This window comes from Culex quinquefasciatus, chromosome 2 (assembly GCF_015732765.1).
Source record: "Culex quinquefasciatus strain JHB chromosome 2, VPISU_Cqui_1.0_pri_paternal, whole genome shotgun sequence".
Lineage (NCBI taxonomy): Eukaryota > Metazoa > Arthropoda > Insecta > Diptera > Culicidae > Culex > Culex quinquefasciatus.
In genome coordinates, this window is record NC_051862.1 from 154,690,457 (window position 1) to 154,708,236 (window position 17,780).

Sequence of the window (17,780 nt, forward strand, 5' to 3'; positions counted from 1 at the left end):
AAAAATGAAACAAGAAGAACATCAAACAAGAGAACTAAAGTTTTTCGTAGAACAAAAGTTGATCAAAATGACCTCCTGAACACGGGAAAAATGCTCGAAAAAAAAATGTAGACAGTAGAGGGTTAATCCAAACATTTTAAAAATGATTATACATACAGGGAATGCATTTTAAATTGATTTCAGATGATTGTAGTAAAATTTCCATTGAAATTTATAAGTTTTTTGAAAAAATAAACGAAAAACGAAGTTGACTTTATAGCTGTCGGCCACCATTGCTAGTACCAACCACTAGTGTCTTCCTTTTTATCTACAAGGACTTCGCCGCCCTGGGCTCCTAAGTGTATGAAAGTATGGCACGGAGCGACGGCGCCGAATACCCATATTTACACAAAGAATTTTAGAGCGCCCGCCGCGGGATTCGAACCGGCGACCTCTGGATTTTTGTCCAGTGCGCGGTCCGATTGATCTACACGGGCGGACAAAATGAAAAAATAACTTTAAATAAAATTAGTACCAGCCTAATCAATGTATAAAAATGAATTTCTTGTAAAATTGTAATTTTTCTTATTTTTTTTTATTTAGGCCGTTGCAAATATTTTTTGAAGTTTATGTCCCTCGACTCTGCAGACTCTGCAGACGACCATGGTCGGGGTCAAAAAAAATATATAAAAATTGAAATAACAAGCCATGGTCTAAACATTTGAATGAAAAAAGTGTTTTAAAATGCATTTTTCACCTGCCCAGTTGTTTTGCAATCATTAGTGTTCAAAATATGCAAGTATTGAAGAGATTTTTTTTTCGCCGAAAAAAAACTTTTTGCGGTGCTGTACATTGGATTTTCACAAAAAATGAAAATATTTTTGATCGATCCCAGACATGCTAGATATGATTTTGAATGCAGGAAAATGCATTTCTAATTGTTTTCAGTTGGTTAGACTTCTATTTCCTTTGAAATTTTGAAGTTTTTTGAAAAAATATTTTTTGTGCCCCCTGATTTTTCGGACCGACATAAACTTTGAAAAATATTTGCAACGGCCTAATAATGTAAAAATAGTTAAGCATTTTCTATCAAAGTTTATTTAAAAAAAAAAAGCCAGGTAAAACTAAATTCCAATCATCATTTCTTCAAGCTTTCAAGACATCAAACGATCCCACAGCATATTTGCCAGCTCAAATTTCATCCGGCGCATGATGCTCTTCCACCCTTGCCACGGCGAAATTGCACTGCAAGTCAATGCCCTCGTTATTATCATTACCGTAAACTGGGGTCAATCGGGACACTTAAGGGTGAATTGGGACAGCAGTTTAACCATGATGTAGCACAATATTTTGATTTTTCTGGTTGGTTTCAGTTAGAACAGACTCAGGCCAACAAAATGTATACATCCATTTCCAAATTTAAAAGCATTAGGTGCTCTAAAAACTGCTGTCCCTATTCAGACTGTAGTCCCGATTCACCCCAGATTACGGTATTTATTTTCGGTGACAAACTCCCCGATCCGGAACGTACCGGTCGTCGTCGTCCGCGTAATTAATTTGAATATGCAAATGAACCCACTCGCTCGCAGCGATCTCAGCCATCGGACATCCCAGTGCATCATCAATCAGCATCAGCGCGATGCAGTTCAGCGTTTTGTCGGGTTTGTGCTCTGCTGTGGCAGTTGCCGGAACAAACTTTCTTAGTCAAACTTCAATCTGATTACTGCGTTGAGAGAGCATCTCCGCGAAGAGTCCGTCTTCATGGAGACGTTGTTGGCTTCACCGAGTTGACAGGTGGCCCCGAGAAAAGTGTTTAAATCAACGTGCATATTTATTCGTCGTTGAAGCCACGCAGACTACCCAGCCGGGGTGTCAAGAGGCCTCAAGGGATCGCGAAAACGTCTCGCGCGAATGATTTGTATTCGCCAGGCCAAATCCCAATTGGCACGATTCGAATGCCAGCGATGTCGTCTTCTACGATGATGGGCTCGGCGATAATCCCACAGGTAGCGTCGTCGTGTGTGTTCTGTAACTCTCGCTGCACCAAGATCGAGGTTCAAGATCACTATCATAGCCCAAAACAAACGGTTTGCCATTTCGTAACACGATGTTCGCGCTGGACGGTTATAAATGTCCTCCCCCTCGGTCGAACATCGAACGGCTTCAAATGCTACACTTTTGATTTATTGATCCGAAAGCCGTCCGCTGAACCCAAATCGCGGCTGCAATCTAAACCCTCTTCGACCTGATGGTTCGTGCCGTGATTGCAGTCACAGCGGTGGTACCGAAGGTGGCCAATCCCGCGGTGGGTGTCTGCATTGCGTGCGGCAACTTACCCACGATCTGTCAAAATCTGCCGTTAGCCCGCTAACGCTCGCCAGGTGCCGTTCAGTTTCGTCTTCTGTAGTCCCCAAACCAAGTTATGAATCAACTCTACGCACAGGACTTCAAACGGCACTTTGCATTTTCACGTCGATCGATCAGTCGGCGAGATATGTCTGATGATGCGTCGAGCAGTTTATGTAATGCGACATTTCATGATGTTACTCCGAGGGAGAACGAGTGCGCAAAAGAGTCCCAACGTGTATTGCGAAACGGTGTTGACATGATTCTGCAAACGATGAAGAATCGACTGCGGGCTTGACTTGGACAGAACATTAGTTATCGATGGTTGATGGAGCGAGATAGCATCTTTATGAACACGATTTTATTGAGTGTCGTTTAATGCAAGAACTGAAACAGAGAGTTGACTTCTCCAATATCTGCTCACTGCCCATGTTCGCATAAATGTCCCATATGCAAAAACAGCAAGCTGAGAAAAACGCAAGGGAAGTTTGTCCCACACATAAGGCTACGTGTTAAGTTTTCACGAAAAAACAGGATTTCCTCCTGATTTCTAGAACAAAGTACTGGATGTTATAGGCTCTTTTAAAAGAGCACACGATTTTGAACCAAACTGCATCAATAACTCAAAAGTGATGAAAATGCATATGGGACATTTATGCGATCATGGGCAGCTCACTAGTCTTGATAAATTTGAAGTTAGAATTAATAAATCTGAACCAATTACAGAAATTACCACCCAATAACGCAACGCACCTTTAAATAAAATAACCCCAGGTCCCAGCACGTGCCCTACCTTGATCCAATAAGCAAACAAATACCTGCCCCGTCGTGGTCTGCAAAAATATTTGCTCAAACTTCCCTGCCGCGTTCCGCTATGCTATACGCACCTCATCAAGATCAATTTAAATACACTAGCTAAAATTAAAAAGCGGGAAAAACACCCCGCGCACGCGTCTACCCAAAACTCCAAGTCAGAGATTCCAATCCCGACCCAACCCAAGTCCCGTTCGGACGTCCCCACCCGCCGCGGGATCGAACTCTGCGGGCCTATAATTGTGCGTTGATTGAAAGTGAACTGACCCGACACATGCGCACAGCTGGGGGCAACCGGAGCAAACACCCCGTCAACGCGGCTTCGTGAACCACTCTGTGGTCAGTTCGGGTCCAGGCCGACCCAACAATTACAAATTGATCACGACCAAGATCTCCCGCAGTTGCGCAGTTTCAAGTTCGAGAACGTTGGGTTTCAACATCTGCCCAGTCACCACGTTGAACTATTCCCTCGAGAGCCGATTCTAGGCTCACCCTGAACACGGTGGCCAGCCGGCTGCATCTAGATGGGCTACTTCACGCGTGGGCACCCCGGGGTGGAACCCTTGCAGTGGGACTGCCACCTACTTTTTTCAACGGCGTGTAAAGTTAAACACTAAACGCATCTTGCGCTACTAGGTACCGTGCCGCGTGTACAGCGGCATGATTTAATAACTTCATAATCAATAAATTGTAATCTGCGTAAAGGCTAATAACGATAACAATAAAATTAATCTCGTCAGTCCACGGTGGGACATTGCAGCCGGAGGCTGCTTAACGGTTCAGTGTTTCCAAACCGTTTCAAAATAGGTATTGAAGTTGACAGATGCTCACCTTCAGCATTGTTTACATTGATACCGATGTCAAGGCAAATACGTTCAAATGTAAACAAACTTTCATCTTCGGTTTAGTAAACCCTGCCGAACACATTGCTGCACACCACGACAAAATAAACCTTTCATCCAAACCACTCGGCCAATTCATCTTTCTGAATACACGAGTCACGCCCGGTGCATCTGTTCGGAACCTCCGGACAGGCAACCGCCCACCGGTTGAAATGATTGGCTCGGGAACCCTCCCCGAAGCATCGATCCGCGGAGTGTCCTCCTAACCTTGCATCATTGTAGGTACCTCCATTCGTCACGCTTTCCAAGTCCCCTCCCCCCTCGCAGCTCGATTGAAACTTTGATGTTTTGATTTACTTTTTTCCCTTCACGGCGGCGCTTCTTATCACACGTGGCTAATCGATTCCACAACCTCCTCCTTCTCCCGCAAGAAGTCTTCACGAAGAAGGCGATCGCCGTTAATTTGTCATGGTCGTAAAGAAAGGAAGCAAACACAACAAATAATGAACCTACCTTCGCAACCGTCCGGGAACTCCTCCGACAGACCGAAGAATTCTTCCGCGCAGCGGTCACACTTGGCGCCCTCGGTCCCCGGCCTGCACTCACAATGGCCACTCACTTTATGGCAGACCTCACTGGACGAGCCATTGACGTTGCACTCACACGGGGGACACTCCAGGTCCAGGTTACCGTAACCACTCTGCAAAAAGAGAACGAACAAACAGGTGCAAATCAGCTCATCAATCAACCTTTTCTTTCTCAGCCGCGAAGAAGCTTACATCACACTCGTCACACCGGCGGCCACCGTAGCGCGGCTTGCAGATGCACTGGCCCGTAATCACGTCGCACACGTTCTCCAGCGCGCCGACCTCGGCGCAGCTGCACGGCTCGCAGCCATCGTCCGGCAGGCCCCAGTAGCCGCTCTTGCAGCGCTCGCAGCGCCACCCCTCGGTGTTGCCGACGCAATCGATGCACTCACCGGAACGGGCGTCACACGGTCCGCCGTGGCACGGACAGGGCAGACAGCTGCCGCCCGGCTCCGCCGGGTTGCCGTAGTAGCCGTCGTCGCAACTGAAACGGTAAAATGTACGATAAGTTGTGAGACATCCGGTATAACTCGAGCTGTCAACCAGTGGCATAAACAGATCCAAACAAGCAAATCCGTACTCACATTTCACAATGATCCCCGGTAAACCCTTCCGGACACTGCGTGCAAACGTATTCGCTCGAGTTGACGCCCCGCAGCTGACAGCTCGGTGAAAAGTTGTTCTCCGGATCCTCCAAAGGGCAAGCACACTTCTTGCAATCATCCGGCCTTCCCTCCAGCGCATTCCCGTAGAAACCCGGCAAGCATCGTTCGCAAGTTTTGCCGAACGTATTGTGATGGCACGCTCCACACTCCCCACTTTCCAAATCACAACTTTCGGCGTGCCCGTTGCACATCGTACACGGAATACACTTGGCCACGTTCTCGTGGGTAATCGTGTTTTCGAAGATCCGTACGTGACCAAAACCGCACCGTTCACAGGAAGATCCGGAATAACCCGACGGGCAATCGCACTGCTCTACCAAACTTTCACTGAACGATTCCCCACTCAATACACTTCCTTCGTACAAAGTAGCACACTCCAGCACACTCTCAACCTGATCGGTGTGATACGTTCCCCTCAGCAGAACACTCTCCACGTTTGCCAGCACCGACATGAACTGAAACCGCGTCACCGGATCACCATGATACTCCGTCCTCCTCAACCGCGTCACGATATCCTTCACACTCTTCGGAACATGATACCAGTTATCTTCCTTCAACATAACCTCAATCGTGGCGTTCGACGGTCCCGTGAACGTTTCGTCCCCATACGCGATCTTCATCCCGTTCTTCCCAAACAAGATCAAGCTCGGTCCCGTCGTCGGTTTCCCGCTCGTATCACCGCGCACAATAACCCAGGACATTTTAAAACTCAAACTAGATCCATAACTGTGCAACCGGTTCCCCAGATAAACCTCCGGCGCCGACCAGTACACCGCTTCCGTTTCCGACAGCTCGAACATCCCAAACACCATGAACCCGGTCTCATTATCCCTCGTCGGGTACGCCACTTCAGACTTAGATATATCCGTCACACTCCAACCATCCAGCGTCCCATAACTCTTCATCTTCAGCCCGCTGCTCACGCAACTCTGCCCAACCCCCGAACAAAAACACTTCATACAACCTTCCGGATTTAAACCACTCAACCCAAAGTACCCCTCAACGCACCGGTCACACCGCTCCCCCTCCACGTGCAACTTGCACTGACACTGCTCCTCACACTCCCCACCAGCCACCGTCCCCCTCGCGTCACAAGCGCACTTGACACAACCCTCCCCATGATACCCCGGAGCACACTCCGTACACCGCGCACCAGCGAAACCCTCCCGACAGACGCACTCTCCACCAACCGGAGCACAAGCCCCGGTAGATCCCACCGGATCGCAGTCACACGCCAAACACGGTTCCGCCGCACTAGGTGAGCGATCCCGTGGCCGGTAATACCCCTCCACACAACGCTCGCAGTTGACGCCGGCCGTGTAGTGGGTGCAGTTCCGGCAGACGCCGCCGCCGCTCAGCTTGCCCCGGATGTTCATGCTGAGGCCCTGCTCGTCCACGGCGCGGTCGTAGTAGCACTCGGTGGCGTGGCCGTGGCACTTGAAATGGGGAGGGAATGGAGATTGCGGTTAGAATATGTGTATAAATTTGAGGTTAAGTAATTTAAAAGTTTCAACTTTTATCAAAATTCATTCAAAATAGCTTTTTTTCATAAAAATATAAATTTTTGTTTTTCACTATATGGGAATGAAATGAACAGTTTTTTTAAACTAAAATTTTTGAGTATTTTTGATTTTTTTTAGTATTTAAAAAAATGTTTTTGTTTTCTAAATCTTTGAAAAAATCCCGATCATTTGATACCCATACTGTAAAAAAAAATAATTTTTAAGTATTTTCTCAAAAATAAAAATTTGTGAAAATTTTGAGTATTTTCTAAAATGTGTGTTATAACTTTTGAAATGTTTGAAAAAATTCCGATTATTTGATATCCATATTGTAAAAACTGAAATGATCAGTATTTTTTTCGAAAATACATAGTTTTAGGAAAACTTTGAGCATTTCACAAAAAAATATTACTACCCGATCCAGAAAAATCCCGATCATTTAATACCCTTATTGTAAAAACCTGAAATTTTATTAATTAATTAATAGACATCACACCGTCTTTTCAGACTGAATTTACTAACTAACGGGACAAACACAGAACACCCAGAGTAGATGGGCGGGAATCGAACCCGGGACCCTTAGCACACATGAGGGATCGGCAGCCGAAGCCGCTAACCACCGCGGGTATTTATTTCGAAAATGCGTTGCATTGTGAAAATTTTGAGCATTTAATTTTTTTTATTGCCTTCTGAATGTATGAAAAAATCCTAATCATTTGATACCTAAATTGTAAAAAAAACCTTAAATTTTAACCTTTTTTAAAATACCTAGTTTTGTGAAAAATTTGATTATTATTTTTGAGATTTTTATTTTGTCAAGTTTTTCGAGAAACTTAATTTCTTCGGCATCTGGTGAACCTCATACGACTCGTGCTGAAAAAATCTTCTTTTTGCAACTTGTTGCATAAACTACTATTATATAATAAGGTTAAGTGTTTTCAGTGCCCACAATTTAAAAAAATCACGAAAATTGTTCTGGGTCGAAAAAGATATTCAATTTAAATAATAAGATTTAAAAAAAAAGCTTTTTGCGGTACTGTGCTTCAAAAATCGAAATTTTACTAATGAGCAATTCTCTGAGATTTCGGTTATTCGATTTTTGTATTTTCTAATCCGGCGGAAACTTATTTGGTGCCTTCGGTATGTTCAAAGAAGCCATTTTGCATCATTAGTTTGTCCATATAATTTTTCATACAAATTTGGCAGCTGTCCATACAAACATTGTATATGAAAATTCAAAAATCTTTATCTTTTGAAGAATTTTTTGGTCAATTTGGTGTCTTCGGCAAAGTTTAGGTATGAATAAGGACTACATTGAAAAAAATTATATACGGTAAAAAAATTGGTGATTTTATTTTTCACTTTTTGTCACTAAAACTTGTTTGCAAAAAAAAATCATTTTCCAATATGTTTTTTGGGACATCAACTTTTCAGAAATTTCCAGAAAGGGCGAAAAATCTTTGACCGAGTTATGAATTTTTGAATCAATACTGATTTAAAAAAAAATCGAAATAATTGTCAACTTTATATTTCGATGTAAAATCGAATTTGCAATCAAAAAGTACTTCAGTAAAATTTTGATAAAGTGCACCGTTTTAAAGTTATAGCCATTTTTAGGTAACTTTTTTGAAAATAGTCGCAGTTATTCATTTTTTTATATTAGTGCCCATGTTTGCCCACATTTGAAAAAAATATTTTTGAAGAGCTGAGAAAATTCTCTATATTTTGCTCTTCTGAACTTTGTTGATACGACCCTTAGTTGCTGAGATATTGCCATGCAAAGATTTAATTACAGGAAAATTGATGTTTTCTAAGTCTCACCCAAACAATCGACCATTTTCTAATGTCGATATCTCAGCAGCTAATGGTCCGATTTTCAATGTTAAAACATTTAACATTCGTGAAATTTTCAGATCCTTTCGAAAAAAATATTTTCAAAATTTTTAAATCAAGACTAACATTTCAAAAGAGCGTATCATTGAATGTTTGGCCTTTTGAATTGTTAGTCTTGATCTAAAAAATATATTTTTTTTTGAAAATATTTCCGAATGTTTCACATTAATAATACGATTTTGCATCGAAAATTGAAGTTGATTTTTTTTTGCGATCAATATTTCGATTTTTTGAAAAAATCAGTATTGACTCAAAAATTCATAACTCAGTCAATGTTTTTTGCCTGTTCTGGAAATTTCTTTAAAGTTGGAATTTGATAACCCAAAAAACACATCAGAAAAAAAAATTAAAAATTGTGTACAAATCAAGTTTTAGTGACAAAAAGTGAAAAATAAAATCTCAAAATTATTTTTACCATGAATCATTTTTTTCCGTGTAGTCCTTGTTCATACCTTAATTTTGCCGAAGACACCAAATCCACCAAAAAATCCTATAAAAGATACAAATTTTTTTAATTTTCATATACATTTTATGTATGGACAGCTACCAAATTTGTTTGGAAAATTATATGGACAAACTAATGATGCAAAATAGCTTCTTTGGGCATCTCGAAGGCACCAAAAATGTTTAAGCCGGATTAAAAAATACAAAACAAAAAAATTAAGAAAAAAGACCGATTTCGTAGAGAATTTCTCTAATATTAATATATTTATTTTATTCCCTGGACAAGGCAGAAGAGAAGAGTTGCCTTCCAAATTTCAACCCTAAATTTCAAAATATTGAAACAAAATGTACCACAATCTGTTTTAAGTTATGCGGCTGTCAATAATTTGAAGAAAAAAACTTAATGAATTCTAGAAAATATTTTGTTTCAAAAATTTTACTGTCCTTTTCCAATCTGCGGTTCAATAATTTCAAATTTTCGAAATACCAAAAAAGTTAGACTTAGTGATCTGTTGGATTAAAATGCTCGGTTTGTTCTAGAAATCGTACCGAGGTGTCCCGACTTGGATGAAAGTTTCAGCGTTTGTTTGTCTATACATTAAATGAACTTATGCCAAATATGAGCCATTTACGACATTCATGTTGACTGAAATTTTGGTTTTTTTACCTATTTTGGGCTAAGAAATAAAGTCATGGTGTATCCCTAATGTCGATTTTTTTTTTTTATTGTAACCCTAATGGAGACTTGTATGAGAAATCCAAGGAATTGAATAAACAACGTTTCAATCATAAAAACGTTTAGCATTTTTAATTTATGATCAAATCAAATTTCAATCAGTTTCTTCAAAAGATCAAAACAAGATCGACAAAATAAACTTTACCCCACAACATAATTTCATAGCATAAGAATCATGCAAAACCTCAACATAAAGCTCCCATCTACAGCATAAAGCTTTCTGCAAACTCACCTCACACTTCTCGCACTTGTTCGCCGCGGTTGGCGTCCCCACTCGGTACGGCCTCTGGTTGTACAACGGACAGCACCGATCGCAGTGTGGCCCACACGTGTTGTGCATACACTCACACCGCGGCTGGTGCTGACTTTCAACGGTATTCTCGTTTGCCTTGCACTTCCCGGCATGGCCCGAGCAAAAGCACCGTCCTCCGATGCGCAACGACCGGATCGTGTAGAAACTTCGCTTTGCTTGCGCCTGCGCGTCTACAACCCCCTCACCAATAACGCCCTCGCGGTGCACTGCGGTGTGCATACGCACCAGGCGGATTCGAATGTAGCGTGCCAGCGTGAAGTTGAGCAGTTCTTGGGAGGTGGTTTTCTCCGAGGGTCTCCCAGTGATCAGCGACAGGTTGATTTCACCGTTTTCGAGCGGATCTACGGCGGAGAACTGCGTAGAGCAAATCACTTCGGAGTCGTTCTTGAAGATGTAGTTTGCGCTGTGGGCCGCCAGTCCGAACCGCTCGCGACATTCGTCGTCATCGGCAGCAAAGTACTGCCAGGCGTGGTACACCTTGCCGTCGGTGGACTTTTCCAGGACCCAGGCCGCTGGTAGCGGGGAAATTGCGGCACGCATCGTGAAGAACACAATCTGGTAGACCTGTTGAAGAGAGAGGAGAGAAAGGAAACGCACATTAGTTTTGAACCTTGCTATGGGGAGGGGCAATAAAATTTTATTATTCTGTTCAACCGAGGAGGACGACTTGGTCCAGTTCGTGACGGTTTTTCTTTCGGCATCCGTCGTCGATGTCGTACTTGGAGGGAAGTTAAATGAGCATGTTTCAATTGAGTCGGGGAATGCGCTGGCCATGTTTGGTTGGTCAATTGCAATTTGTGTTTTGCGGTGCGGTCCTGGAAATGAGTCGTGTTGAGAACCTCGAAGAGTTTGCGGTTATTGGCCATTTATGGGACTCCGTTGAGACCACTTTTGTGCACTACTTAGAGCTCTATCTTAGAGCGGATCTTGGTGCGCTGTGTGGTACACAAATCGGCGACATAATTTAATATGAGTCGACACTCTTTGACTTTGACCAAAAACGGGCAAGGATTGTTGCGGTTCAAGTGTACTACCAGCAAAGGTATGCTTTGAGAAGTAAATTACAAATAAAGTGTTTATGTCATACCCAGCAGAAAAATGAGTAATCCATCTGCGTGTAAAAGGCCTGGGTGTAAAATAAATTAAGCGTTATTGTATGATATTTTGTGTAATATTACACCCTGAAATATGCAGCACATCAGTAAGTAAAAAATAAAATTTCATTCCAATTTCAATCCAGGCTCGATTCTCTGAAGTCTGGTCTGGATTGTACAAAACAGTGCAATTTCACTGTTCTCTAAAATCTCCTAAAAACGCAACAATTTGTTATTTAAAAATGGGTAATTCTTCGCCAACTCACACAGCAGTTGCCGACCCCTCTTCGATTTGCGTGAAATTTGTTCTAAGGGGTAACTTTTGTCCCTGATCACGAATCCGAGGTCCGTTTTTTGATATCTCATGACGGAGGGGCGGTACGACCCCTTCCATTTTTGAATAAGCGAAAAAAGAGGTGTTTTCTATAATTTGCAGCCTGAAACGGTGATGAGATAGAAATTTGGTGTCAAAGAGACTTTTATGTAAAACTAGACGCCCGATTTGATGGTGGACATTTTCAAAACTTTTTTACGTAAAATCGTGATAACTTGTGACGATTATAAGCAAACCCCTTATGTTTAGAAGAAACACGAAATTTAAAAATGAAAAATTTTGTTCTAAATGAAAAAATGACCCTTCTGGGTCAATGTTGATTCCAAAAGTACTTGGAATTTTCCTTAAAATGACATGTTCCAAAAAAATTACAGTTGAGTAACGGAAAATGGCAGAGTTTTTAAAACTTGTTTAGTGTTTTTTCGATGAAAAATACGGTTTTTTTATTCTGAGTACGCCATCAAATCGGGCGTACAATTTTACATAAAAGTCTCTTTGACACCAAATTTCTATCTCATCACCGTTTCAGGCTGCAAATTATTGAAAACACCTCTTTTTTGCATGTTCAAAAATTTAAGGGGTCGTACCGCCCCTCCGTCACGAGATATCAAAAAACGGACCTCGGATTCCTGATCAGGAACAAAAGAATTACCCAAATGTAATTTTATACAAAAAAAAAGTAACTGAAATGTTTGGAATTAGTTCAATAGATTCAAATCATAATTTCTAAAACAAAGTGTAAAAAAAAACTTCAATTTTGTAAAATTTTACAGATTTTTTTTATCTGTTGAATTTACGATACAGATATTTTTCATTTATTTATATTTCAGAAATTTAGCTGGTTTAAATATCTGCAAAAGAGAAATTCGAGTATTTCATAAAGTATAGGCAAAACTCCATTTATAACAAACGAAACTATTGGCACTACGCCCCCCGGGGCATGGCCTTCCTCTAACGTGGGATTTCTGCTCCAGCGCCTCTGACGAGACATTTATAACAGTATTCAGCAATTCCCCACGAAAACAGCATGATTAAAAAAATTGTCCCATCGGGCTTAAAATTGGACTGGTTGGCCGAAATAATTAGACTCATATTTTTTTTATTTGGCCCTTAGGGCAACCTACGCCATGTTAGGGTGGTCCAGAAAAAATTACATTTTCGACGATTTTCAAAAAAATAACAAATTTTCATAAAATTCGCGCCATTTTAACCGAATTTAGTTCTTTTAGACGCAAATGAAAAGAAAATGAGAGAAAATTTTGAGAAAATTTAGAGAAAAATAGCTTCATGATACGTGCCGAAAAACGTTTATTTTGCACATAATTCCAGCTAATTCTGCCTCAAAGTATGCCGATTATGCCCCTATAACTTTTCTTTTTAATTTTTTCTTTAAAAAATTAGAAATGATATAAATTTATAAAAAAAGTGTGTAATTGCTTGCACAATATTTCTTGTCACAATTGACAATTGACCATTTTTGGAACTCTCGATTCCCAGGAAATTTGGTAGAGACTCCTGGGAAATTTTATACTTATAAATATCGAATAAAAAAAACATTTGAAAAAATCCAAATTGTTCAGACCATTGGATGTTCAATGTTCGATGCTCAGGTTCAAATAAACGAATGCTTTTCTAATATTCTTATTCAGAAAGTGTTAATTTTAACTTGTCAAAAATTCCAATAACTATTATTGAGAGAAGCCAAAAAAACGTGGACCCCAAAATTTACATTAAAACATACTTACATACATATATACAAAACATACTGTTACACCCCAGAAATGGAAAACTGATGTTATTTAAATATTATTTTTATTTATTATTTTTGAGAGTGAAAAGCCAAGATAAGTTCAATTTTCATATCCTCTCTTGAGCATAGCAGTTCTCATAATCTAGTTATTTTAATTCTTAGCCAGTTAATTACTCTTTATTAAGGCAATTTCCTTTTTTTGATGTCATTAAGTCATTTTGGAATTCCCGCGAATTTTTAAAATTCAACTTTCGATTCCCGGGAAATTGAAAATCCCGAGAATCGTCACCCTCTACTTAAGACGCTAAAGTTCAAGCTTTCACTCTAGTTGAGCCTGCGCAGTCATTTTTGCCAATTTTTTTAGGTCAATGTTATTTGTCACTCTATACATAATTAACGTAAAACCAGTTTATTCCAAACAAAAGGGTCTTCCATAAATACATATAATTTTTGGAAATTTGATTAAAAAATCCAGTTCTTAAAAAAACCCGTACACGGATTTCCATACCTCAAAATATTGTAGCAAACATTTCAAACCATATTTTTTTAAATACAAGTCAATAAAAAAATGGAAAAAAAATCTTTAAAAAAAATTGCAAAATTTTAAAACGCACTAAATTTTTTGAAAACAGTTATTGAAGGTTGTGAAAGAAGTGAAGCGCAACCTCAAAAATGTAAGTTTTACAGATTTCTCCAAATTACCTTGTAATTATAATGGAGGGTTAAATAATGTGTCAACTGAATTCAACAATCATTAAAAAAAAGTTCCATTTGTTTTGAGAATTTCCAGTAAAAAAAACTGGATATTTAAACTTATTTAATTGATTGAATGAAAAATGATTTGAAACAGTTTTTTTTTATCTTGCAAAATTCCTCGCCGCGTCTCATCTCGTTCCGATAACATCTTCCAATTTGGAATCTCCGTTTGACATGTTACCACCCAACCTTGCGTCTGCTTTATTGGCTTCCGACTTTAATTAATCCCGATGGTCCCGATCAGATTTCGGTGCTACCGATTCCGTGCCAGCACCGTTCCGGGAAGAAGCGGTTGTTCGTGTTCGATTCCGTGTAATTGAGTGGTAGAACACGCGGCGGCGGCGGGTTTCACGTCTTATCGTAATTGGTTTCCTCAGCTTTGACTTGCGTTTTGTTGTTTTCGAGAAATTGGATGCGGCCATCGAAAGAGCTTGATTGAAGGGGCGGCGACGAACCCGATTGCTGCTAAATTTAACAAGATTGGAATCAGTTTGATGGGCTCGGAATTTGGAGATGTTGTTGATCAAGCATGGGTTCGCCTGGTTGTTTCAAGTGTTGCAAAATGACATGGTGGCATTCACTAATGTCATGCAGTTGTTGTTTAAACATACACTTTCTAGTAAAGGCATAAAACAGTGTCTAGTAATCACGCCACAAAACGTATGTGATTTTTTCGATAGTTTGAGGGCATGCGTGACTACTTGGTAGGCAAAGTGGCAGATAAAAAATCGATTTAAATAAATCGTTACGAGCTAAATGGTATCTTGTACAGCAGCCAGCAGTTTCTTACTGCTGCAATTCCTTGGAAGTGTTATACTTGGAAGGTGTGCGCGCAGTGATTGAATTAAACTGACGTCTTGCAGCCTATAGGCCCAGGACCACAGACCTCGTAACTGTCGTTGGCGGCCACACTGCTGTTGAATATGTGGCTAAATGATTTATAAATATTTTCTTTTCTCGCACGCACACGCGATCAATAGAGCACCTTTTTCCGGAAAGGTCTTCAAACCAGAAGTATTTCGAGGGAAGTTACCACTTGTTTTGTGGATTTAAAACGCCGGCAGGGTTGCCAAATCGTTGATGAGACAAAGTAGAAAACTAAGTTTTACTATTATAAAACAAATTTCACCTCTGGCATCACTGCTGTTCCCACCCTGAAAAAGGGGGCGCTTGCACCAGTTGAAGTCTCTATTTGCTCTACTGGCCGTAACGATCCCTCTCAATTGGCCGCCCTTTTGCTCTTCAAGAGGGACGAGCATTCCTGTGAAGTGCGCTGCTTCCCGAGAAAGGCCCTTTTGTTATCGGCGTGAACTTGACGATTTTTTTTGACGCGCCTTACTGCCATAGGAAAAGAAGTGTGAATATGTGTGTACGTTGTTGCTACTTCTGCCCCTAGGGGCCATCAGAAGGGCCAATGTTTGTCGAGAGATGATATTTATGTTTCTTTCGCCCAGTGTTCCGATTCAATAGGTATTACCTACTTTTTACCTCTTTGAGGAGTGACTTGGCGCTGATGATGGCTAAAAGAATTCTTTAGTGATTGCGTTTTTTTATTCAAAATTTTGACAATTTTATAAATTTAAAATTCAAGAAGCATAAAACATAAAATTTCGTCGCAATTAAAAATACCAAAAATAACAAATTTTAATTTGAACGAGCCAAATTTCAATTTCCCAGAGAATTTCCTCGAAAGTGATGCTCATTTATCATCGCTGATCCGACTTGGAGGTTGTCCGAGCATAATGGCATTACTTTGACAGGACGGAACATTGTCCACCGTGGAGGATTATGGCTTACAATTTGATACTCATTGGCGCTCGGGACATGGAGGTGGCGAGCTTTGGAGTATTATTTCTGGAAGTGATTATTGATTTGAATAATAACAGTCATGATCATCAGTGCCGATGGGCGATTCATCGCGAGAGCTTTTGAGAGGAAGCTCTATTGTGACCTGGGCGACCCGGCGTCAAACGTGCTTCTGAACCTGCGTTAAACACGGTGATTATGGGAATATGATAGCTGTGGCAGATTTATACATTGTAGTAAAATCAGTACATTTATTTTAATTTTCATGTTTGATTTCTAAAAAAATCATCCTCAGCTAAAATCTCTTTTTATTTTCTTTTAAATAAATTATTTCAGAGCCTCACTTAAAGGAAAAAATATTAAAAGGGCTGTTAGTACTAATAAAATATTATACGTGACCTTATTGAAAAGAGTGGCGTGAGAACTACCTAATAAAATGTGTAGATTCAAATACTTCCAGAAGCAGCATTAAAAGAGGACCAGCTTAAATACAATAAAATTTAAGTTTGCTCTAAAATCATCACGTTTTACTTATCATCAGTTCTTAATTACAAGGCAACGCCCTTGGCCAGAGACCTGCCCAAACGGGTGCTCCCCGATTAACGAATAACTTAATCACTGCTGCAATGAGGTAAGATGAAAAAAAGGAAACCAATAAAACCAGTACGCAATAAATAAGGCGCTAATTAATTGCGCCAATTTACGATGCGGTTTGATCGCTCCAACTGCACAGCATCAGCTCCCGGCTAAAGAAGTCACAGAAATATACATCTGCATAAGACAGTTTACCGAGCCGCCGTGAGAAGTCTTGCTCCAAAGACCCGGGCTGACCGGGTGCGTATCCTCCTTTAGCTCAGCAATAATCATACCCACCGACATGTCCAGTTTGGTGTCATAATACTAAAATTCAATTACTTTTTTATGTTTGCCCATCTCCGCTGCAAACTGTTGTTTTTAAGACGTTACTTGCAGGTTTTAAACGATCGCTCTTCGATTATTGGTTGAACAAGTATTGGCAATTTGTAACCAAATAGCACTGGGAATTCAAGTTGCGTTCACACCCCTTTGAGATACCCCTTGTTTCGGGGGGTCAAGAGGAGAAATTAATACGACACGCCTAATAACTATCTCTCGCAAGGATTCCCAAAGATTTTGTGTCAAATTAAGCGCGTTGCGTTGCGTGAAGATGCGGTCATTTCTACCATGTTTAAGCGTATTTAACCTCAACCCCCGGGGGCGAATTATGAAGGCTCGCGTTTGCTGGAAATCGCCCCCCGTGGCGACCACTTATAATGAATAGATCAAGCCGGACAGCACGCTGGACTTGTGAAATGTGGGTTAAACGGTAACGGCTCAATCTGGCAGAATGTTAATTTGTCTGCATGCCACAAAGGTCAGGGTTTTACGGGGAATTGAAAAATTCCTTGCAATCATCGACCATATCGGATAACGTTTCGCCCTCAAAGTCAACCTTTTTCGTGGGAAGTTGGTCTCCCCCAGACAATGCTTTCAAAAGCATGGTAAACAAAATATACCCATAATGTACCCTTTGAATCATCCGGGGGTACCCTTTAACAGTAGCAGTGGGCTCCCTTAAAAGGGGTTTCCGGTTGGTCAATACGGCCAAAGTATCCAAAATGGCTTCTCCCCCGAGCAGTAATTAAACACACGGCGTTGAAAGGCCCTTTGATTTGGTTTTCATTTGTTTGCACACAAATCAGCTTTTACGCTTGTTTGTCCGGCGTCGGAGAAGACAAAAAATCCGTGCGCATCGAATTGCGCCTTTTTTAAGGGGAGGTAGCTTATGGAGGCGTGTGAAAATTTCGAAAAACTTGTATCGAGGGAGTTTTGGTCAAACCTTCCATGCTGAGTTCAACTCATTTTGAATCAATGATTGATATAAGAAATAAATATTAGCAT

At 40.8% G+C, this 17,780-nt stretch overlaps 1 protein-coding gene across 2 annotated transcripts in view; it reads right to left on the reverse strand.

The window, feature by feature from the left end:
• Positions 1-17,780, reverse strand: part of LOC6036156 (laminin subunit alpha-1) — a 226,680-nt gene that overhangs the window by 121,424 nt on the left and 87,476 nt on the right. For both annotated transcript variants that reach the window (XM_038251285.1, XM_038251286.1), the window contains exons 5-8: positions 10,040-10,684; positions 5,152-6,668; positions 4,760-5,051; positions 4,494-4,680 (exon numbers count right to left, since the gene is read on the reverse strand). In XM_038251285.1, the coding sequence (XP_038107213.1) occupies positions 4,494-4,680; positions 4,760-5,051; positions 5,152-6,668; positions 10,040-10,684 (2,641 nt within the window). The remainder of the gene's footprint in view (positions 1-4,493; positions 4,681-4,759; positions 5,052-5,151; positions 6,669-10,039; positions 10,685-17,780) is intronic.